At 35.8% G+C, this 26323-nt stretch overlaps 1 protein-coding gene across 12 annotated transcripts in view; it reads right to left on the bottom strand.

Moving 5' to 3' along the window:
* ERC1 (ELKS/RAB6-interacting/CAST family member 1) overlaps positions 1-26323 on the bottom strand; it is a 554385-nt gene that overhangs the window by 366923 nt on the left and 161139 nt on the right. For all 12 annotated transcript variants that reach the window (XM_087855512.1, XM_087855510.1, XM_087855513.1 and 9 more), the window contains 3 exons: positions 11833-11970; positions 10103-10243; positions 8979-9119 (listed from right to left, as the gene is read on the bottom strand). In XM_087855512.1, coding sequence (XP_087711638.1) covers positions 8979-9119; positions 10103-10243; positions 11833-11970 — 420 coding nt within the window. The remainder of the gene's footprint in view (positions 1-8978; positions 9120-10102; positions 10244-11832; positions 11971-26323) is intronic.

Genomic DNA, 26323 nt, shown 5'->3' on the forward strand with positions numbered 1-26323 from the left:
CAGAAAGAGATATTTCTTCCCAAAGGGAAAAAAAAAGGAAAAAAATTTAGCACTTTTTACAGTTCTGGTAATTCAGAAGTTGATTTTCAATGTTTTCCTTAATAACTCTGAGGTTATTATCTCATGCTGAAGACATAAAATATGGAAATTCACATACAGGGTATAAATTCCTAAGCTAGAAGTATTTCTGTTCCATTTCTATTCTGTTCTATTTTTGTGCTAGTACTGTACTGTTTTGATCACTACAGCTTTGAAATATAACTTGAAGTCCAGAATTGTGATGCCTCCAACTCTGCTTTTGTTTTTCAAGATTCCTTTGGCTATTCAGGGTCTTCTGTGGTTCCATATAAATTTTAGGATTGTTTGTTCTAGCTCTGTGAAAAATGCTGGTGGTATTTTTTTTAAATACTTTATTTCTTTATTTGAGAGAGAGAGAGTACAAATGAAGGGTGGGGGGGCAAAGGGAGAGGAAGAAGCAAGTTCCCTGCTGAGCAGAGAGCCTGATGTAGGACTCAACACCATGACCCTGGGATCATGACCTGAGCTGAAAGCAGATGCGTAACTGACTGAGCCACCGAGGCACCCCTGCTAGTGGTATTTTAACAGGCACTGCATTAAATGTATAGATTGCTTTGGGTAGTATAGACATTCTAACAATATTTGTTCGTCCAATCCATAAGCATGGAATGTCTTTCCATTTCTTTGTGTCATCTACAATTCCTTTCATCAGTGTTCTATAGTTCCCAGAGTACAAGTCTTTCACCTCTTTGGTTAGATTCATTCCTAGGGATCTTAATTGTTTCTGGTACAACTATAAATGGGATTGATTCCTTAATTTTTCTTTCTGTTGCTTCTGGTGTATAGAAATACAACAGATTTCTCAACGTTTACTTTGTATCCTGGTAACTTTACTGAATTCGTTGATCAGTTCTAGCAGTTCTGTTGTGAAGTCTTTCAGGTTTTCTATACAAATTATCACATGATCTGCACATAGTGAAAGTTTGACTTCTTCCTTACCAATTTGGATGACTTTTAATTTCTTTTTGTTGTCTGACTGCTGTGGCTAGGACTTCCAGTACTATATTAAATAACTTAGTGAGTGTAGACATCCCTGTCTTGTTTCTGACCCTAGAGGAAAAGCTCTCAGGTTTTCCCCACTGAGGATAATATCAGCTGTGGGTTTTTCATATATGCCTTTATTATGCTGAGGTATGTTCCTCTAGACCTGCTTTGTTGAGGGTTTTTATCATGACTGGATGTTATACTTTGTCAAATGCTTTTCCTCTATCTACTGAAATGATCATATGGCTCTTTTCTTTTATTAATGTGGTATATCACATTGATTGATTTGTGAATACTGAAACACCCCTGCAACCCAGAAACAAATGTTACTTGACTGTGGTGAATGATTTTTTTAATGTATTGTTGTGTTCGGTTTGTTAGTGTTTTATTAAGAATTTCTGCATCCATGTTCATCAGGGACACTGGCCTGTAGTTTTCCTTTTTAGTGGAGTCTTTATCTGGTTTTGGTATCAGGGTAATGGTGGCCCCCATGAAATGAATTTGGAAGTTTTCCTTCCTTCTCTATTTTTTGGAATAGTTTGAGAAGAAAAAAAAAGAGAAATAAGTATGGTGGGGATGTACAGAAAAGAGAACTCATATATACACTATTTGTGGGAATGTTATTTGATATCATCACTATGGAAAACAGGATGAAGCTTCCTCAAAAAGTTAAAAACAGAACTACCATATGATCCAGGAATTCTGCTTCAGGGTATACATCCAAAGGAAACACAATCATTATCTCAAGAAGATTATCTGTACCCCCATACTCATTGCAACGTTATCTATAATAGACAAGACAGGAATCAACCTAACTGTCCACTGATGGATGAATGGATAAAGAAGTCACAGTGCATATACAGCATGCATATGTAAATTAATAAATTTACCCATTAATAAAAGAAGGAATTCTGTCTATTTGTAACAACATGGATGAAACTTGAGGGCATTATGCAAAATGAAGTATGTCAGACAGAGAAAGAGAAATATTATATGATCTCGCTTATATGTGGAATCTAAACAACTGAACTCAAACAAACAAAACAGATAGTTGGTTACCAGAGGCAGGGAGAGGAGTGTGTGAAGTGGGTGAAAGTGGTCAGAGTACAAACCTCCAATTATAAGATAGTAAGTTCTCAGGATGTATACCCAGCATGGTGACTACGGTTAACAATACTATCTGAAAACTGTTAAGAGTAAATTTTAGAAGTTTCCACAAAAAAAAATAAATTGTATCCATGTAAAAAAATAAACAAAAATAAACCTAAAAATAAGCTATAAAACAAAACAAAAAAATGCTAATAGAGAAAACAAAGACAACAAAATCCTAGGCCTAATAAGCTCCTAAAGAATTAAAATTGTAGCAAAAAAAAAAAAAACTGAAAAATCATCTGATGATATTTGGCTCTATTTTTTTAGACACAACTGACATATAACATTATATTAGTTACAGGTGTACACCATAATGATTTGACATATGTATAGTATACTGTGAAATAATCACCACAATATATCTAATTAACATCTATTACTACAAAGCTATAAATAATTTTCTTCTTGTGATGAGAACTTTTAAGATCTACTCTCTTAGCAACTTTCAAATATACAGTAAAGTATTATTAACTAATCACCATGTTGTACATTACATCCCAGGACTTATTTATTTTATAACTGGAAGTTTTTACCTTCTAATTCGCTTCACCCATTTTGCCCACATACCACCACTCTTCCCACCCTCCTGGCAACCACCAATCTATTCTCTACATCGATGGATTCAGGTTAGTTTTGTTTTTACATTCCACATATAAGTGAGATTATATGGTATTTGTCTTTCTCTATTTCACTGCCCTGCTTTTAAAATGTAATAGTGCTAGGGAAGTATTTATCTACTAGAATGAGATAAAATCTGAAGCACAACATTTAACAATTGTTCTGAGTCTTATTACATCTTATTGCTTAGTTCTTATCTCAATCTTAAATTAGAAAATACAGTCTCATTTATTCTAAGACATATTTTAAGATCAAAGGTTTTTCTCTTCTTTCCTCTTCTTTGTTGAGAGGTAATTTCCAATATAAATTAATGAGTTTAGAAACACTTTGATAATATAAATATTCAAGTTCATTTGACATTTAATAGAACTAAAAAAGCTATATAAGACATGTATATTGGGGGCGCCTGGATGGCTCAGTCACTTGAGCTTTCAGCTCAGGTCATGATCTCAGAGTCCCGGGTCCTGCTTATCTCCCTCTCCCACGTGCGCGCGCCCCACACCCCCAGAAATAAATAAATAAATAGCCACGTATATTGTTAATTCACACCTCTGCGATATACTCTCAAATTCCTTAGGATAGGTAACCTATTGATTCCATAAATATTTATGTGTTAATTAATAAAACTAAAGCTGATTCCCAAATATAGGCAATAATAGTATTTTTATTTTAGGTTTTAAATGTTATTCTAAATAGCAAAATTCACATATATATCTTCATAAAACAAGACTGCATAGATATGTTCCATATGGAAAACTGTTGTAACTTCAGCTCCAACATGTAAAAAGTCTGAAGTCATTACTACCATTCTTAAAACAAGAAAAAGTTAAAAAACTGAAAATCAATTACTTCCCCTGGACCTATCAGAGAACTGAGGTCAAAGGGCAAACTACAACTCCAAAATCAAGAGTCACAGGCAAATCCAGAGAGTCAGAGTTGAGCTCTACCCACCGGGAGCAAAGCTGTTGGTAGAAACACTTCAATGGTGACTTTGAAGAATTACTAGAGGCTGAGTGTGTATAAGCATAACAGTTAGAAAGTCCTAGATGCTGCAATTCTAGGGCAAACTCACCTTAATAATGGATTCTACATCCAGGAACCCCACCAGGTTCTCACAGTGAAAAACTGACAAAAATCCCTGTGTGGTTCTGGTAAGGGTATGGGGGGCAATAATTGTGAAATATGCCCAAACTGTACTCTACCCAAAGGCAGATTCTCCAGAAGTAAAGATTTTAAGATAGTTTTATCCTGCCTGGCAGATGGGCATTTCTCCCATTCTAATCCCCTCTACCTAAGGGGGAAAACCTTTGGGAAGGTCACAGCCAGGGACACAGGCTCATAAAAGACCAAGACTTAATCATTAGACTATAGAAAGTTTATCTTCCCCCACACCTTACCACCACACCAACAGGTCTCCAGTATAGTAACAAAGGATAAGAGCTGAAAGAGTTACAACACGCAGACTCTCTCTGAAGAGAGAAATCCAAAGTCAACAGAGATGAGAACACTAGAGGAATTCGAAGCCTCTGGCACCTACGGCTACAGCAAACAAATACAGCTCAACTTCTAGCCAGACTAAAACCTTAAACATATGCCTATTTACCTGCTATCTGATACAACACATCTGGCTTTCAACAAAAAAAAATTACGAGGTGTGCTAAAAGGCAAGAAAAAGCATAGTCTGAAAAGACAGAGCAAGCATCAGAACCAGACTCAGATATCTGACATTGATGTTGAATTAATCAGACAGGGCATTTAAAATAACAGATTAACAGTTAAGGTCCCTAATGGGAAAAGTAAGCAATATCCAAGAACAGTTAGGTAATATAATCAGAGAGATGGACACTCTAAGAAAGAATCAAAAGGAAATTCTAGGTATAAAAAACACATAAGAAAAATTAATGCCTTTGATGGACACATCAGTAGACTGGATATGGTTGAAAAAAGAATCAGTAAGCTCAAAGACAGGTCAACAGAAACTTCCCAAAATGGAAGTGCCTGGGTGGTCAGTTAGTTACGTGTCTGCCTTCAGCTCAGGTCATGATCTCAGGGTTCTGGGACTGAGCCCCACATCGGGCTCCCTGCTCGATAGAGAGTCTGCTTCTCCCTCTCCCTCTGCTCCTTCCCTCTCTGCTTGTGCTCTCTCTCAAATAAATAAAATCTCTAAAAAAAAAAAAAAAAGAAAAGAAACTTCTGCTATCTGATACAACACATCTGGCTTTCAACAAAAAAAAATTACGAGGTGTGCTAAAAGGCAAGAAAAAGCATAGTCTGAAAAGACAGAGCAAGCATCAGAACCAGACTCAGATATCTGACATTGATGTTGAATTAATCAGACAGGGCATTTAAAATAACTGATTAACAGTTAAGGTCCCTAATGGGAAAAGTAAGCAATATCCAAGAACAGTTAGGTAATATAATCAGAGAGATGGACACTCTAAGAAAGAATCAAAAGGAAATTCTTCAGCTCAGGTCATGATGAATGAAATGAAATGAAATGAAAAGAGAAAAAAAAAATAGGAAGAACAGTACAGAACATTCAGAACTATGGGCCAATTTCAAAAGGTGCAACACACACATAATTGGAATACAAAAAGGAAAAAAAAGGGGAAGAAATATTGTTAAGTAATAATGGCTGAGAATTTTCCAAAGTTAAAGATACACACCAAGTCAGGAAGCTCAGAACATCAGGCAATATAAATTCTAAACATCTATACACAGGCATATCATATTAAAACTGTAGAAAATGAAAGACAAAGAAAAAAGCTTAAAAGAAATTAGAGGGGGAAAAACACTTTACTTATAGAACAACAATGTTAAGATCTACAGTAGACTTTTTCTCATCAGAAATCACATAAGACAGCAGACTGAAACCTTTGAAGTGTTACAGAGAAAAAAACCCCACCAATCTAGAAACCCATATCCAGTGTTACTATCTTTCAAAAGTGAACGAGAAATAGAGACTTTCTTAAACAAATAAAAACTGAGAAAATCAGCCAGGAAACCTACCCTGCGAGAATATATTAAAAGTTCTTCAGGGGGCACCTGGGTGGCTCAGTCAGTTAAGCATCTCACTCTTGATTTTGGCTCAGGTCATGATCTCAGGGTCGTGAGATGGAGTCATGCACTGGGAGTGGAGTGTGCTTAAGATTCTCTCTCTCCCTCTGCCCCTCCCCCACCACTCATGCTCTCTCTCTCAAAAAAGAAAAAAAAAGTTCTCAGGCAGAAGAAAATTATATAGGTCAGAAACTCATATATATACATAAAGAAAAAGAACTGGAGAAGGAATAAAGCTAAAACTACATCTTTTATTATTCTTATTCTTCACCTAAAAGATAATGCTTTAAAGTAGTAATAGTAATGTCCTGGGTGATTATCGTATATGGATAAATGAAATGAATGATAACAATGTCATCAGGGAAGGGAGGATTCTGGGCGTATTCTGGTGTCTGTACCTGCATGACACATAAAGTTGGATAACATTTTTTTAAAGTGAATTTAGATTAAAAATGTTTACTGCATGATTTTTTTTGATATGACACCAAAAGCAGAGGCAAAAAAAAAGCAAAAACAGGTGGACTACATCACACTAAACAGCTTCTATACAGCAAAGAAAACTATCAACAAAATGAAAAGGCAACCTACGGAATGGGAGAAAATATTTGTAAACCTTAAGGCTGACAAGGGATTAATATTCAAAATATGTAAGAAACTCATACAACTAAATAGCACAAACACAAATAATCCCATTAAAACGTGTGGTGAAGGACCCGAACAGATATTCTTCCAACGAAGACAGACCAATGGCCAACAGGTACGTGAAAAGTAGCTCAACATCACTAACCATCAAGGAAATGCAAATCAAAAACACGGTGAGATAACAACGAACATCTGTTAGAATGGCTATCATCAAAAAGACTAGAAATAAGAGTTGGCAAGGGTATGAAGAAAAAGGAACCCTTGTACCCTGTTGGTGGGAATGCAAATTCATAAGGCCATTACGGAAAACAGTACAAAACTTCCTCAGAAATTCTTAAATGGAGCTACCACATGATCCAGCAATCCCATTCCTGGATATATATCCAAAAGAAATGAAATCAATATCTCAAAGAGATATCTGCACTCTCATGTACATTGCAGCATTACTCACAAGAGCCAAGATACTGGAAGAATCTAAGTGTCCATCAATAGATGGCTGGATAAAGGAAATACGATGTGTATGTGTATCTGTGTGTGTGTGTGTGTGTGTGTGTGTGTGTACTGAAATATTATTTAATCATAAAAAGAAAGGAAATCCTGCCATTTGTGACAACATGGATGAACACGGAGGACATTATGCTGAGTGAAACTAAGCTAGACACAGAAAGACAAATACTGTATGCTCTCACTTATATGTAGAATCTAAAAAAGCTGAACTCATAGAAGCAAAATAGAATGGTGGTTGTCAGGGGATGGAGGGTGGAAAAATGAGATGTTGATGGAAGGGTACAAATTTTCAGTTGTAAGATCAATAAGCTCTGGGAATCTAATGTATAGTATGGTGACCATACTTAATAATACTGTACTATATACTTGAAATTTGCTAAGAGTATTAAAAAGTACTCTCACCACAAAAAAAAAATAGTAATATGTGAGGTAATGAATGTGTTAACTAGGTTGACTGTGGTAATCATTTCACAATGTACACACAAATCTTCATGTTGTACGCCTTAAATATAGACAATTTTTATTTGTTAACTGTATCTCCATAAAGTTGGGGGATAAGTCAAAAACATATATGGCAAGCTCTAGGGTAATCACTTGAAAAAATTTAAGAACTATAACTAATATGCTAAAAGGAACAAGAAGATAGAATTATATAAAATGCTCAATTAAAAGAGGGGAGAAAAAGCAAAAAACAAATGAAACATATGGAAAACTATAGTAACAACCTCCTTGTTTGAGTTCGGCATTGTGGAAGCAGTATAATAGGAAAAGATCAGTAATGAATTAAAATGAAAGAAACAATCATCCAGAACAAAACAAGGGAAAATATGAAAAGAAAATTGGCCATTAGTAAAACAGGTAACAAATCAAAATAGGGGAAAGCCATCAACCTCTTCTACCCAAAGATAACTTTATTTTTCCTCATAAACCTAAATATAAAGTCCAAGACATAAGAGATTATGGTAACAAAGAGGTTAAAAATAAACAAACAGAAAGAAAATGTGGGACTGTCGAGAACAAGAAAGTCTGGAATACTAATGAATAATATTACTCTTGATAGTTACCGCTCTGTTTTATAACCCTAAATACATATAAGCAACTTCATCTTCGATATTCAGGTATTAAATAGAAAACTACCTCCATCTTTCAGTGAGGAAAAAAAGCCAACTATCAAATCTGAATTGGTTATAATCAGAATCTATAATCTCACAAATAGAATTTTCCTACTTATTCACAAGTAATTTTAAGATATTAGATTTTCTTTCTTTCTTTAGCTTAAAAACATGATTTTACTTTTGACATACCCTACATGAAGATTCACTGCAAGGGTATCATGTTGAATACACCCAATATATGGAAAGAGAACAAGAATTAACTTGTCAAAACTAGGCTGCACCCTTTCTCATTAGTCATCAATATAAACTGGACTCAGTTAACTGCTCAAAAGTCATAGCTCCAATTCTCACAAAGTTGGTAGCTCAGAGATTATAAATACGAAAGTGTTTTGAAAACTACAAACTGCCATATAAATCTTAGAGGGAAATAAATCAAAGAAATGGAAAATAAATAGCTGTACCACATCCTAACACTCGCCAGCATGGGTGACTATCACTGCTAAATCATCTCCTTCTAGGAAGCTCAATGCTAATGGAAGGAATATATCAGATAATTAAGATTTTTACATTGCGGTCTTAAATACTTTGTCCATAAAGGAGCTGCATTTCTTACTCTTTCTCTGATCTGTCAATTTTCTAAGAGTTTGAGGATTCTCAGTAGTAAAATAAAACAGGACAAGAACATTAAGAGAACTGATGAAGGTATAAATGGTATTTTCAACTGTGGGGGATTATTACATCATTGGTAATTTATTACACATTGAACACTGCAGAGCTCTCTACTATGTTCTTAAAGCATAGTAAGAAAAGTGGAAAAATTTTAACCTTTTTCAATTGTGATTCCATTTTCAGACACTCCTCCTTCTTCTGTTCCAAAGCAATCTCCAGTGTCTTAAGCCTTGAGTCCTTTTTCAGTCCTGAGGAAGCCAGGGAAGAAGCATGCTCTTTCAGATCCAAGAGTGAAGCCTGAAAGAAGCAGCACACATCTAGACTAAATACTAAGTACAAACAAAATGGAAATGTAAATTTTAAAATTTATTATCTTGGTGGCTTGTAGTTCTGTTTATTACTATATACTAACACTTCCATTTCAAGAGCATTCATGAAATATAAAACAATGTCAGCCTCAGCTTTCAAGTCCTAACTAAAATAAGCTGAATTCCCAAGAAATACCAACTGAATTGTGATTTAAAGAGTTCTATCAATACATATCCATTCCCATAAAATAACTGGAAGTAGATCTAGCTTCGTGAGTGAAACTAGTCACTCGCAGTAGTACTCACTACTAGTTACTGTAGGAACCACACGGACTTAAATATAAAATACTTTTCCTTTTTAGAAGGAAAGTTCCACTAGAAACTTAAATTTCCATAAATTGTCTTAAAGATACTAGAAAGAAAATCGGAGAGTGTCCCTAAAGCTCAGGCATTAATTATCACATGATCACAAGGCAGTAGTATTTTTACTATATGGGTCACATTAACAGGATCTTCTAAAAAGCAAGACCAAAAGATACTAAGTCACCTAACTGGCCAGCAATCTCTGAAGCTTTCTTTGCCAATACTGAGATGCACTTTAAGAGATACTGTAAATAAGCAGCCCTCCATTTGCATACTCTTTTCATCTGTCACCTTTCTTACCATTTGCACTGTATTTTCCATGTATAACTGCTTCAGTTATTTTAGGGTCTATACGAATGTCATTAACAAGTAAGAAACCAACTCATAACATACTGAAAAAGCTAAAGATTTAGAAAATGAATGATCCAACCTACTATGTCTCTGCAAAGCTTCCCAAAATACCCCTTAACATCTTCTGAAAAGGCCTGTTATGAGAATATTAAGAAAATCTTCCATCAAATACATTTTTATATGCATTATGTAAACACCAACATCATATACATATAATACACTAAGCAAACCAAATCATTCTATTTCGGTGATCTTAACCTCTTTTTCTGAGAGGTCGCCTTGCAATAAGCTGACTTTTTCTTTCAAGTCTTTAAGATCTTTTTTGTAGTTATCAATTTCCTCTTGCTTCTCTCGTTCATCTCTGTCCCGCTGCTCCTTTAGGCGTTCAATTGTCCGCTCCTGATGAGAGACCACATCAACACGTAAGAAAATTCCTTTCATACTCATATGACTCTAATTCAGCTTTTAGCTGATAAAATTTCACACTTTCATGTTCCATTCAAAAGACAGTGATAGTTTTTAATAATCTACTTTTCAAGGAATTCATCCTTGCAATAACAAAGATGTGTCTTTGTTCTTTTGATTCCCTGAGGTTTCTTTTCCTATAATCTCAAACTGTATTAGAAGTCCTTAAAGTATTCTTTTGGAATAATCCCTTTCAATTCAATTTCCAAGTATCCAAAAACTTTACACACACGCACACACACGCACACGCACACACACACACACACACACACACGCACACACACGCACACACACACCCACACCCCTACGGGCGATAAGTAACAGATCTTTCTTTTTTATATGTAATTCACATGTTGCCCACAAGGCAATGGAAACAACTCACAATTCACAAACCAAAAAAGGAGGAGATCTGGGGGATTATGAAATGTTGAGCTTAAAGCATAAAAAAGGGGGGAGAAGAGAGAGAACCCATTAAAACTTCTGTCAACAGATACTCAGGAAGTCTAAAAGTTGAAGCAATTTAAGTATATTTCTGGGTATTATTTCTGACTATATTCAAAGATCAAGACTTGATCCCTGGCACATAGCCTAAAGCATTGTGAGTCCAAGAGGCTTAAGGAACAGTGACCCTATTCCTTTAAAAAAAAAATCCCATTAAAATGCCCCACTAAGATTCCTTAAATTTCCTTCCAAGACATTAACACCTAACTGGCTGGGCCACTTCTTTACTTAGTCAACCATTCCTGAAAAATTAGGTTTGCTCATAAACGCAAAATGAAGTAGCAAGGCCAAGACTAGAAAAACAGCAAGTATGTTGTATTAATAACTAAAATTCAAGACTATATTAGGTACCAACATGGTACAGTAAAGGAGAACTAACTATATATTGCTTCCTAATGGTCAATGTCTGATGTTCCCACATTTCCAAATTCTAGTTGATGAGATAAATAAAAAGAACTTTTCTTTTTCTTCAGAAGATAGTAAATAGGAATGTATGGCTTAGTCTTTAGAAATTTCAGCCATGGGGATGCCTGGGTGGTACAGTTGGTTAAGTGTCTTGACTCTTGGCTTCCACTCGGGTCATGATCTCAGGGTGGTGAGCTCAGGCTCCTAGCTCAGTGTAGAGTCTGTCTGAGTTTCTCTCTCCCTCTCCCCCTGCCCTTATCCTCTCTCTCTTTAAAATAAATATACCTATAAGAGAAGAGAAGAGAAAAAAGAAAAAAAAAGAGGAAAGAAGAGGGGAAAAAAAGAAAAGAAGGAAAGGAGGGAAGAAAACTTTCAGCCACTACCCTCTAGTGTGGAATCCATCTTGCCGAGCAACAGATGCTTACGTTGACAAAAACAAAATGGTTTCCTATCCATTTATACTATCTGCAACAGCAATAGTACAGAAAGCTCTTTTCTCTTTTGCCCTAAGGGATTTCTTCTGCCTTTTATATCCAAGTCTCATTACTAGAGAAAATTTTAGATTAATGAGAAAGCAGAACAAATGTGTCTATGAAGAGTCCAAACCAGTCACTCACTTTCTCTGCAAGGGCCTCCTCCAAAGTTGTCAAGGCAGTGTCGGTGTTGGTAGTGTCAGCCTGCAAGGATTTGACTCGTTCTTTTAAGCTGCTCATTTGCTTCTCCTTATCTCTAAGTTGCTCTTGAAGATTTTCAATCTGAGTGTGGGGGAAAAAAGGAAATTAAGAGAAATACAAATAGTCACAATAAAAATCATTTTAAGTTGGAAACAGGTACATCAGGGGTGTCTCTGAGTGCATGTTCCATAGAAATAATTTAATACTAAGGTTTCAGAGCTGCATGCAAAATTTTAAAGACAGAATTTATAGCCAGAACAGAGAAAAGATGCACATGTAGCTATGGACATACATGTATATACATAAATCTCTAAAAAAATATGGAAAGTAGCCAGAGAGAAAAGAGCCAACATATAGAGATGGGATTGAGAGAGGAATGATAGGGAAGACATGAGACAGGGGACTACTTCCATAATGACACTGTAAATCACTTCACAGTAAACTGGGGATTAGAACAAGACACTAAGACAAATCAGCTGTATAAAGAAAAATCGTCCTTAAATGCTAGTGTTAAAATATATTTTTGTATCACCTTTTATCTAAACATGATACATTTTCAATGAAATTCCTTATCGTAGTTATTCATTCCTTCATACACATCTGTATGCATTCATTTACTCAACGAAGTATTTATTCAATTCTTACTATATTCCAGGCACTAGTGGTACAAAGAAAAATGAATAGACCGATTTTTATTATCTTATAAGATGGTAAGAGAACTCATCATTTTGTAGCTGAATCCCAGGCTACGGATGGCCCTGTGTGCAATCTAAAGAGCACAAACCTTTTCCTAGACAGATGGGAACCATTAGGTATTTTTAAGCAAAGAAATGGTCTGGTCAGTTCTGCATTTTAGATAGATAATTCTGATGGCTGTGGAGAAAAAATTTAAAGGGACTTGCAAAGAGACATGGAAAACAATTAGAGTTTATCAATTCAGGTAAGAGATACTGAAGAATTAAATGAGCTAAGAGATGGAAAAAAGGGGGTGGGTTTGAAAAACATTATAGAGATAGCACGTTATCATGGGAGATTAAAGTACACATAATGAAAAATACTGAGCAAAAAATATGAAGGAATTGTAGAGAGAGAGTCTTAATAAACTAAAAGAAAAAAGGCAATTACTGTAGAACTCACAAACTTTACTCATTCATTCAACACATACTTGAGCTCTTGCTATGTGCCAGAAACTTTTCTAGGTGTTGAGAATATAGAAGAAATCAAAAGTGAAATAAGTCAAGCAGAGGAAGACAATTATCAAGTGGCTTCACTTATATGTGGAACATAAGGAATAACATGGAGGACATTAGGAGAAGGAAGGGAAAATGAAGGGGGGAGACATCAGAGAGGGAGACGAATGATGAGAGACTATGGACTCCGAGAAACAAACTGAGGGTTTCGGGGGCGGGGGGTGAGGGATGGGTTAGCCTGGTGATGGGTATTAAGGAGAGCATGTATTGCAATGAGCACTGGGGGTTATATGCAAACAATGAATCATGGAACACTACATCAAAAACTAATGAAGTAATGTATGGGAACTAACAAAATCCCTATCCTCAAGGAGATTACATCCTAATACAGCAGACAATGAATGAATGAAATAAACATGGTACGTAAGATGGCAATAGGTTCTATAGAGAAAAATCAAGCAGGAGAATTAGTCTCCTCTTGAGCTAATACTAGAGCTAGCTGGTATATTTTACATGGCTTTCAAAAAGCAACATAAATGTTATTTCCTTTGAAAAGATTTCCTTGCTCTTACCTCTATGAGAATAAAATGCTCTCTTTGTACTCAATCACACATATACATGTAAAATATACATACACACACACACTCTCCATTCTTTCATCTATCTATACATTTACCACCTTTATCTCATTTATCCCATCTATATATACATTGTAACACTAATCCCTGACCATACTGTAATTCTTTGTTTGATACATGTCTTCACAAGTAGACTGGATCCTGCCCCTCTACCCCAGTTTTCTATCTTCATATCTGGCACACACTAGGTGTATAATAAATATTGGTTCATTAATCAGTAAATGAATAATATGTAAGCTTGGACTTTAGAAACTGTATTTAGGCATACACACAAACTCCTGTCAAGAATGGAACTACAAAAGAAGCCTAGATACTGGCTAATAGACACATGAAAAGATGCTCAGTATCACTCACTATCAGGGAAATACAAATCAAAACTACAATGAGATACCACCTTACCCCTGTCAGAATGCCTAAAATTAACAACACAAGAAACAACAGATGTTGGTGAAGATGCAGAGAAACGGGAACGCTCCTACACTATTGGTGGGAATGCAAACTGGTGCAGCCATGCTGGAGAATAGTATGGAGATTCCTCAAAAAGTTAAAAATAGAACTAGCCCTACAACATAGCGATTACACTACTAGGTATTTAGCCAAAGGATACAAAAATATGATTTGAAGGGGCACATGCATCCCGAAGTTTATAGTAGCATTATCTACAATAGCCAAATTATGGAAGAGCCCAAATGTCCATCATCTGATGAATGGATAAAGAAGATGCAGTCTATATATAAAATGGAATATTTCAGCCATCAAAAAGAATGAAATCTTGCCACTTGCAATGATGTGGATGGAGCTAGAGTGTATTATGCTAAGAGAAGTAAGTCAGAGAAAGACAAATACCATGTGATTTCACTCATATGTGAAATTTAAGAAACAAAACAGATGGTCATAGGGGAAAGGGAAAAAAGAGAGAGAAAGGCAAACCATAAAAGAGACTTTTAACTATAGAGAACAAACTGATGGTTACCAGAGGGGAATTGGGTGGGGGGATGGGCTAAACGGGTGATGGGTATTAAAGAGGGCACTGACCATGATGAGCACTGCATGTTGTATGTAAGTGATGAATTACTAAATTCTATTCCCGAAAATATTACACAATATGTTAACTCGAATTTAATAAAAAATTGAAACAAAACAAAAATGCAAACAAAAGAAGTCTAGATACAACGTTCAGATAACTTCCTGCATTAATCAATTTATATAAGCTCCTTAAGGAACTGCCTCACTCTATAGAGAAAGAGGAAAAAAGTCTCTCTCTAGAGTCAATGACAATTCCACAAGCAGAACAAAAAGCTATGCAAAAAGATCTGGTACATTTAGAATAAGATACCACAACTACTGTGTAAGGCTTAGATTTTTATTCTTTAACAAAGAAATAATCACACAGGTAAATCAGTAAAATACCTGAAATAGGCTCCAGTCTTTTTGATATCATAAAAGTTCAAGACCAGCACAGATGAAAATCATTAGTCTTCCTTTAATCAGACACTACTATTAGAATCTCATATGGATCAATACTTAGGTACACTCACAACCACTAAAGAGAATTTTTTCACTCAAAAATCTAATACTCCATACACACAAAGCATGTAATGCCCTGGTGTTTACATGTTTAACCAGCTATACATGTCATTCCAGTTGCTAACATATAAACCTTATTAAGCAAAGAAAAGATAAAATCACACTGCCAATTAGACTTTCTTGTCAAGAAAGGGCAGCACAAGAACCATTATTTAAAATGAAATTTCACAGAACCAGCCAAGTTTTACATACAAGAAAACAGAGGTTTGTTTTAGAAACCCACCTAATACACAAACAGCCCTTATATGCATCATAAGGAAAATACCCTTCTTTCTCCCTCATCATCAGCATCTAAAAAAGAAATTAAGTTAAACTGCTAACAATACACTCCTATAATTTATATGTAGTCACACTATCCAAGGAATCCATTATTCTTTTCAGGCAAAAACTTTTCATAATATACTCAGGTGCAGAAGCTGCTAAACTTGGTAAAATCCCCATTAACAAGTTATCCCTAAGCTACTTTCTTTTTCAATTACCCAGCTGTCTAAACAGATTGTTGAGCTGGATGGGAGGAAAAGGATGGCTATTCACTTCTAAAGAGGAGGAATAAACATTCCATAGTGAAAAGAACTGACAAAATGAAGGACAGTGGACAGTAAAATTGCCTCCTTTGGGCAAGCTGCCATCAGCAAGGAAGTCCTGAAATAGACACAGATATGTGCAAACTAGCCACATAAGCACTGAATAAACCCTAAAGATGCTGTGTGTGGTATGTGGGAGGAGGAGTGTGTACAAAACTACCTCTCTTTTAGTTTACCTAGCAACATGATGGATAACACGAGCCCTACTGAGAGCTGCTGTTACACATTCTCGCTATTGTTGTGATTCAAAACTGTGCTCTCAACTAATGTTGACAATGTAAAAGCTTATCACCAGACAGTGTCATATCATGGCATTTCAGTACTTACTATGCAATTTCTATAAAATATAGTTTCCTATTTCTATACTAAATTCAATTATCCACAGGCTCTAAAATCAATGATTTACAAAAAGCTTTGAATACAACAGCCAAGAAAAAAACTGGATCAGTTGTGCACATACTTGAATATGAACAATAAAAATAATTATTTGGAATCATGTTAAGTGGAAAAATACTCCTTTAAATATGCTTAGACTATCGCAAAACAAAACAAAACAAAACAAAAAACCCTCTCCATTTTGTAGGAACAGAAACCACAAAACCCCTAAAATAACAATATAACAATAATAATAATGGCGGTGGTGGTGAGGAGGAGGAGAAGGAGGTGGTAGTGATAACGGATGATAATTAACACTTAAAAAGAGTGTGGTATTCTCCTGGGGCACCTGGGTGGCTCAGTCGGTTAAGCATCGTTGGCTCAGGTCATGATCTCAGGATCCTGAGATGGAGCCCTGTGTCAGGCTCCCCACTCAGCAGGGAGTCTGCTTCTCCCTCTCACTCACTCTCTCTCTAATAAATAAATAAAATCTTTATTAAAAAAAAAAGAATAGAGGATTCTTTTTCAGTCAGGCATTGTTGTAAGAACCATATATATAACAACTATTTAAGCATCACCAGAAGTCTATGAAATAATTCCTAGGCAATCTACCTCTAGAATCCTACTCTTAATCACTATGCTATAAATATGTTCTGTGATGAAAAAAAGAAAAAACAATCATACAAAATGACTCAAGCATCTTTACATAAATTATCCCTTATTTTTAAATACTATTTATTAATAAACACAGTACATTTTACTATAGTCATTTATATTAAAATAGTATCCTCTACTGAAGCAAAGAATGAAGGGTGGAGGTACCAAACCACTGCAAATGCAAAAGTACATCTTCCATGGAAGAACATATATCCAAACTCAATACACTCAAGCTAGTGGGCAAAGCCAAACACACCTGATAATACGGATTTCAGTATTACAGTTTTATTAAAACAGTCTGTGGCCTGACTTCCAAGGGCTAGAAAGAAGCTAGTTTGGACTAGAAAGCACTTGACAATGAAACAGTTAAAAAGATTTTCCCTCTCTTGTTTTGTTTTGTTAAGATTTTATTTATTTATTGGACAGAGACAGACACAGCAAAAGAAGGAACACCAGCAGGGGCAGTGGGAGAGGGACAAGCAGGCTTCCCACTGAGCAGGGAGCCCAATGAGGGGCTCGATCCCAGGACCCTGGGATCATGACCTGAGCCGAAGGCAGACGCTTAATGACTGAGCCACCCAGGCGCCCTCTCTTACTTGTTTTTGATTATACTGAAAACTAATAATTGCTGCAGAAAATAACATATTTTATAATTCTACAGGCTTCTTTCCTACTTTCCACAAACGCTGTCTGATACAGAAAGAGATCATGAAGTACCTATTGGCAAATATTCAATTTCTGCATGAGTATAATTTTGTAGAGATCAAAGGAATTGGTGCTTATTCTCTATGTCTACATCCTTGATGATAAATAGGGAGGAGAAGGATCAACCAGGTTTACACATATAGTTTATTACCATAGAGAAGAACTAAAACTCAAGATTTTTTTTTAAATAACTATTTACAGAAAGATGACATTTCCTTCTCTAATCATAGTATAGTTCTCTTAAGTGGGTTGTAAAAAAAGACAGAAATAATGTAATTATTATATTATATAGAGCGTTTTTCTCCTCATACAATTTTTATTTTACAAAGAAAGAAAAAAATGTATGAAACCAGAGGAAGACTAACACCAATGCATGCTACATGTGAATTCATCAAAGCTGCACACCAATTCCATATTGGCACAGATTACTTGACATCTTTTGTTTTGGTTTTTATCAGGCTTGCCAGTTGTCAGGAACTATCGTGTCTCAATGTGGGTGATTTATTCCTCGTCAAGTGGAACTGATTACTCTGCCTTTGAGGTTCTAATCACTAAGTAAAGGTAAAAGAGACTTCCCCTAGGATATAGTTCTAAGGACAAGGAATCCCAAAACACTTCTTGCAATCACCTAGCTACTTTAAACATCATTTAAAGAATTTTTTTTGACCATGTCTCCACAGTTGTTCTAAGCAGTCATAAACATCAATTTACCATGTGAAGCAAGTTACTCAGAGAGGCTCTGACCTTTACCTACTTTGTTAATGGTACCTTCCAGTATCAACAGTAGAAGTACAGTCTGCATGAACAGTCATAATTGGCGGCAAAAAAGGGATCTACAGTAATTAATAAAATATAAAAAGGAAAAATTCACTAAGTCCCCTAATTTCTAGGCAACTGTTTATCTACTACCCTATGCTCTGGCAAAAAATACCAACTAGGCACAATTTATAATTATCAAAATGAGTTTCTGCATAGACTATCTATATTGGCCTTTAATTGTTATTTATCCAGGGGCACCTAGGTGGCTCAGTCGGTGAAGCAACTGCCTTCAGCTCAGGTCATGATCCTGGGGTCCTGGGATCCAGCACCGCAACGGGCTCCCTGCACAGCAGGGAGCCTGCTTCTCCCTCTCTCTCTCTCTCTGCCTCTGTCCCTCCCCTGCTTGTATTTTCTGTCAAATAAATAAAATCTTTAAAAAATAATAATAAATGTTACTTGTCCAATCATGTGTTTACAGTGATTAGAAAACACAAGAACAAAATCATGAGAAACTCTAAGCAATGTTTGGTTTTTTTTTTTTTTTTAAGATTTTATTTATTTATTGGCCAGAGATAGACACAGCGAGAGAGGGAACACCAGCAGGGGGAGTGGGAGAGGGAGAAGCAGGCTTCCCGCTGTGCAGGGAAGCCCGATGCGGGGTTGGATCCCAGGACCCTGGGATCATGACCTGAGCCAAAGGCAGACGCTTAACGACTAAGCCACCCAGACGCCCCTCTAAGCAATGTTTTAAACTCAGTTTAGGTTGTGAAAAGCTTCCATATCTATATTGGCAATTACTGTTTATGGTCTTTAATATGCCCAGCAAAGATTCAGGTTGGTAACCAATTATTTCTTTGGTTGAGTTTCCTTCTCAACTGTGCTATTTTCTCATCATGTAGGTCATGGAGCGGATAACTGTAATGAAAACCTAGCTGGCTATGTTGTCTTGGGCAAGGTACTTGATCTTTCTAATTACTATAAAACAGAAGAACACTAATATTCCTTTCTTTTTTGTTTTAAGATTTTATTTATTTATTTGACAGAGAGAGAGAAAGTGGGAGAGGAAACACAAGCAGGGGGAGTGGGAGAGGGAGAAGTAGGCTTCCCGCCAAGCAGGGAGCCCAATGCGGGGCTCAATCCTAGGACCCCAGGATCATGCCAAAGGCCCTGGGATGAGCCAAAGGCAGACACTTAATGACTGAGCCACCCCGGCACCCCCTAATATTCCTTTCAATTCTAAAATACAACTGTATTCTTAGGGGGAAGCTGAGAACATTTAAAAAGTAATAAACTTCATCAGAGCACCACTATATTTTATCTTAAAAACTGTTCAATTTGAACTTACAGAAAGTGTAGGTATGACCTTCAGGAAAAGACACTCAGAGTCCACTCCTCCTGACAGATTTTATTGGTTGCTGAGAGGGAAAGTAAGTTGCCTGATAAACTTGCTTATGGGACAGATAATGGAACTAGGGACCACTTGGATTAAAATAACCAGATAATATGAAGTGAAATCTGGGGAGACCAAAGGTCACTGCCAGTCAAGATCTGCTTGGTAGACAAGTCTGTAAATGTCTCAAATACTTCCTTGTTATCTGGCAAGCATATATAAAAATTAGCCTGAACTTCTGGTGCTAAAATCAAACAAAGAAGATCCATAAATTCACAATGGCAATCCTTCAGAGGCGGTGACAATGGTGACGCTGCACTTAGGAACTCAACTTACATCATCCATATGAATGGTATCCCTTTAAGTTGCACAATAATAATGGCTATCAAGATACAATGGTCTTACATCTAATGGTTCAGTACATTTTAGTGATGAAAGAACCCAGTATTTTTAAATAACTAATTAAAGCAAACATACTAGGTTTGGTTTCAAAGAAAAGGCAATCATGATTGTTATTTATTAACAATAACAAAATTGAGAAAAATCAAAGATATAACAAAAGGTGGCTAACTACGTTACACATGGTCTACCCACTGGATGGAATATTATGCAACCATATACAGATCATTAACTGAGGATATGGAAACCTGTTTATCGTATAACATTACATGAAAAAGAAAAGTTACCAAAAATATGTACAATATTATCCCAATTTGAAGGAAGGAAAAGTTTAGTTTCACATAGGATTTTCCTTGTTATAAGGTTTTCCATCTTCTTCAAATATTTAAAATAGACATACATCACTACAATAATAATGACAAAAGCAAGAACTTTCTAAATGCTATCTAAGAAAGAAATCTTAGAATTTGTGATAAATAACATGGTTAGGATTATGACAAGAGGAGATCTCTTATCATATGTACTTATCAACATGGGAAATCTCTAGAGATTTCTGCAGGATATTTAAGTAACTCCTCATTTAACCTACACCTTTCACAGATTCATACTGTGGGACCAAACAAATCAAGCTGTCAGAGACTTTGGGGGGTTTCTGCAAAGCTAAAACAAGACTGGGAAACCACTAATGAATTCAAAGAAACCCAGATTTCCAAAGAGCCCTGGAAATACAAGGTCTAAGGGAACACTAATGAGATGCTTCACATATTTTGCGTCTAAATTCAAGTTCATCACACTAAACTTTTATTTCAGCCAAGCCCACTTTTATGGTGTGAAGTAAACTAACTTGTACTAATACTCAACCCTAGTGTGACAAGGCTGGGTTTCCCAGGAAGCCGACCTTGAGACAGATTTTACTAGGCAAGAAGTTTATTAAAGGGTGCTCTTGGGATCACTACCAGTGGAAAGGAAGGGGGCCGGGGTTGAAAAGGATTGTGCAGAGGGAGAAATTCAGCTGCCACAAAGTTCCGAAGGATATAGACAACCCCATGAGGAGCTCTGAATCTGGGATGATCTTTAAGAGTTGTCTCAAGTCAGGGCAATGGATTCAATCCCTTGTATCCTACAGAGATCAATCACTGGGATTTCAATGGAAAGATGTATGCCCTTATGCAAGGGAAGTCTCTAGCCAAGGCAATCTCCACAGGGGCTAACAACTAAGGACTGTGTCAACAGCACTTTCAGCATCTGGGCAAATACATCCTCAACCCTCAGGGTGGTTGGGGGGGGCGGTGTCTGGGTCACTCACCACAGTATCCATTATACACAGCAGCTATACTCTTTCTAGTTAAACTACAGTTAACATGAACTTGTTTGTATTTGAACAATTTATCTTGTATTTGAACCACACACATAATTTTATGGTTTTATAAAACCCAGAGACCCTTCTTTCCAAACTTGTTTCATAGATGGTGGACATTTTTAATCAGGAGTTCATGGATGGCAGGGATGTATGATGTCCCAGTCCATATAAATGAGCCATGTACATTTTTATATGGAGAGAGCCCACAACTTTCATCAGATTGTCAAAAAAGTAGGGGAAGTTAAAAATTATTCATCAGTGGCATTCTTTTCAAACACCCAGAATGTTGTTTAAAATGAATAGTTGCTTCACTTAAAATTGCTCATTTAGCTACTTTATAAAAATACTGTGTTACCAAATTTGCTGTGTCTAAAATAAGAGTCTGACCTGGATGAGACAGGGAAAATGGATCCAAACAACAGTTTCTTGTCTATATACAATGTATACAATGGAAACCTAAGGATCTTATCAAATTTAGTAAATTTTCCTTGGAGATTTAGATGATTTTTTTTTTTAAGATGTTATTCATTCATTTGACGGAGCAAGAGAGCACAAGCAGGGGGGAGCAGCAGAGGGAGAAAGAGGAACAGGCTCCCTGTTGAGCAGGGAGCCCAACGTGGGGCTCAATCCCAGGACCCTAGGATCACGTCCTGAGCCAAAGGCAGACATTTAACCGATTGAGCCACCCGGGGACCCCTGAATTTTCTATTCCAAAAAAAGTCCTCTAGGAAAAAAAAGGTTAGGAGACAAAAGCAAGCAGGTCTGGCAATTACAAAAAGATAAAACAGGTAAAGAACAAAATACATGTCTGATACTTGAAGCTATTTTCTGGTTAGGGTGCACATACTGTATAGCAGAAAGAACAGCACAAAAAGCTACTCCATCGAAGTCTGATTTAATAACTTCTTCAGCTGGTTAATTATTTCAGCTTCTTAACCAGAGTTGACAGGTACCTGGGCATTTGTCCAAACGGCCATTCCCACAGGTGAGAATGCAATGCAAGTTAATTCATGTCAAATTAGAAGCAGTTTTTAAGCAGAAGAAAATATTGACTGTGCTTCAAAACTTTGATCAAGTATTTTTTTAAATCCTTTGTCCCTTTTTAGATACTTATCTATGTATTTATTACTCTGACAAGTTCCTGCTATGAGGACCCCTGAGAGACCTCTAAGAACAACCTTTATCACAATAGGGATCTGACCCTTTCATATTTGCTTGCTAATTACCATTTTCAAGTTTAAAATGTGTGCTCAATCACAACAGAAATCAGGGCACTCTGAACTAGAGCTTGCAAGACTCTGAGAATATTTATATGGCTTTCTGTCAATAGAAAATGGACCCAGATAAACATAAATCCTCAAGTTATTCACTAATTATTCAAACACAGTTAAAAATCCAAGGAAACAATGTTTTAATAAGGGTCAAAATTACTTCTATGTTGTATAAAGCATTACAATATAAGCCTCTGAATGGTTCTTATTTATATTACATCCTAGCACTTAAAAATAAGGCATTTATCCAAAGGCTATGTTCTCTCAGGTCCATTCCTATTGCCAAGATGATAATGTTGATAGAACAAGTTTTCACATTCCTCCAGATGAAAACTGCAAGGCTACGCAAAAACACCCATCCCTATCCCAGGAATGCAAGGTTGGTTCAACATAAAAATGCAATCAATATAATGTACCCTAATAAAGAACAAAAATCACATGATCATCTCAATAAATCTAGAAAAACCATTTGACAAAGTACAACACCTTTTCATGATAAAAACACTCAATAAACTAGGAATAAAAGGGAACTTCTTCAACCTGACAAAAGGCATCTATGGAAAATCCACACTTAACATCATATTTAATGGTGAAAATGAAAGCCTTTCTCCTAAGATAAAGATTAAGACAAAGGGGGCACCTGGCTGGCTCAGTCAGTAAAGCATGCAATTTTTGATCTCAGGGCTGTGAGTTCAAGCCCAACACTGGGTGTAGAGATCTCTTAAAATTAAAAAAATCTTTAAGAAAAAGATAAGGGTATAGGCTTTCACTACCTTATTGTACTGGACACTTGATAACAGCAATTAAAGAAGAAAAAAAAATAATAAAAGACAGCCACATTGGAAAGGAAGAAGTATAACTATCTCTTTGCAGATGGCATGATCTTATATACAAAAATTACTAAAAAAAATCCACTCAAACGCTATTAGAGCTAATAAACAAGTTTAGCAAAGTTGCAAAACAGATTATCAATTTACAAAAATCAGCTGTATATCTGTATCCTAAAAATTAATAATCTGAAAATTAAATGAAGAAAACAATTCCATTTACAATAGCATCAAAAAGAATAAAATATTCAGGAATAAATGTAAAGAAGTTCAAGACTTATAAATTAAAAACTACAACACACTGATAAAGGAAATTAATGACAACCTAGAGAAGTTGAAAGACACCCCATGTTCATCAACTGAAAAACTTGATATTGTTAATATGGCAATACTCCCCAAACTGATGAACACAATACCTATCAAAGTTCCAAAAGCCTTTTTCACAGAAATGGACACAATGATCTCAAAATTCATACGGAATTACAAGAGACCCCCCCCAAAAAAAAAAAAAATCTTGAAAAGGAACAAAGGTAAAGGATTCACAATTCCCAATATTCAAACATATAAAAATCTACAGTAATCAAGACAGGGTGGTATGACACATGGAGAGGCATATACATCGATGGAACAGAATTAAGAGTTCAGAAATGAACGCATGTGTCCATAAGCAACTGAGTTTTAGCAAGGTCCTAAGACCATTCAAATGAGAAAAGATTTATCGTTTCAACAAATGGTGCTGGGACAACTGGATACCCACATACAAAATAATGAAGTTGGACCCCTACCTTACACCAAAAATTAACTTGGAATGGATCAAAGATCTAAATGTAAAATCTAAAACTACAAAATTCATAGAAGAAAATGTAGGAAGAAATCTTTGTGACCTTCAATTAGGCAATGGGCTTATTTGGCATGACACCAAAAGCAAAAGCAAAAGCAACCAAGAAAAAAAAAAGACAAACTGGCCCTGATCAAAATTTAAAACTCTTGTGTGCCAAAGGATGCTATCATGTAAGTGAAAAGATAACCCAGAGACTGGGAGAAATATCTGATATGGGTGGAGTCTCCAAAATATAAAGACTTTCCAGAACTCAATCATAAAAGACAAATAATTGAAAAATAAACAAAAAAATATGAATAGGCAGTTCTCCAAAAAAGATATACAAATGGCCAAGTATGTGAAAAGATGTTCAACATCATTAGTCATCACGGAAGCGCAAGTGAAAACCACAAAATGATACCACTGCATACCCATTAAAATGACTATTTCAAAAAGAAAAATAACACATGTTGATAGGAATGTCACAGAGCTGCTTTAGAAACAGTCTGGCAGTTCCTCAAAAAGTTAAACATGAAATTAACATCAATTTCATTCTTAGATCTATACACAAGAGAAATGAAAACATATAAGTTCATACAAAAACTTATACACCAATGTTCATTAAATCATTACTCATAATAGGCAAAAACTATAAAAAGCCCAAACGTCCATAAACTGATGAATGGATACACAAAATACGCCATATTCATCCTAATGGAATATTATTAAGACATAAAAAGGAACGAAGTACTGATACTTGAGTGGAGAATTACAACATGAGTTAACCTTGAAAACATTATGTTAAAAACCAGCCAGACACAAAAAGCTGCATATTATACAATTACACTTATACGAAATGTCAGAACAAGCAAATCCATAAAGATAAAAAGTAGATTAGAGGTTGCCAGAGGATAAAGGTTGTGAGTGCTAACAGGTATGGGTTTCTTCTTGAAAATGTTCTGGAATTGAATAGTGGTGATGTGATGGTTGCACAAACTTGTAAGTATACACAAAACAATGAATTCTATAGCTTAAAATGGTAAATTCTATGATATGTGAATTATAGCTCAATCAGGAAAAAAAATTTATTTAATTAACCCTTAGTGCTAGCTTAAAAATGCTAAGTCTAAGATTTATCCTGTTTTATTCCCCAAATAACACAAAATAATTTAGCCAAGTTTCTCTGTTCTTTAAAGACTTCAAAATTCTTTTGAATCTATACACGTACTCACTCCAATTATCTTCTATATGGCAGTCTCTTCCATATGAGAGCACTAATACACCAAATTTTCATCTACACAGTTGCGCTTCTCACCTAAGGTGAATCTCTAAAATAAATATGTAGCATTAATTCACCTTCTGCTGTTAGTCCATCCTTTGTATCCTTTCTTTACACCTTATTCTTTTGTACTCCTTTTTTTATATTTTTATACCCTCTGATAATTCCTGAATTGGTTAAAACAGTTATAGACTGTTTAGAATTCCTTCTGATTTGAGGTGACTTCTGTTGGGAACAGTGGATGACGGCAGAAACTCTATGAATAACAGATTAAAACACTGAGTAACACAGACAAAGAAAAATTCCTCTTCCATTCTGATTAATAAGTCTGCAACATCATGACAACAAAAAAGGGACTAAGAGCTTTATCACCACAGCACACAAAAAATCTTAACCTCATATTCTCAATCCTTTATTCAACATTTTTGTTGAACTAGAGCAGATATTTTTTCCAAAGATGGCCACAATAATACCTCCCACCTCACACACTCCTCTGCAATGTGGTTTTGCCACAGCTCCACTAAGAAGTGAAGGCTATTTCTTGACCCCCCTGAATCAAGATAAGTCCTGTGACTATGACAAACAGAATACCA

The sequence above is a fragment of the Ursus americanus genome, chromosome 25 (assembly GCF_024610735.1).
Source record: "Ursus americanus isolate L20-20 chromosome 25, mUrsAme1.1.p, whole genome shotgun sequence".
NCBI classification, from domain to species: domain Eukaryota; kingdom Metazoa; phylum Chordata; class Mammalia; order Carnivora; family Ursidae; genus Ursus; species Ursus americanus.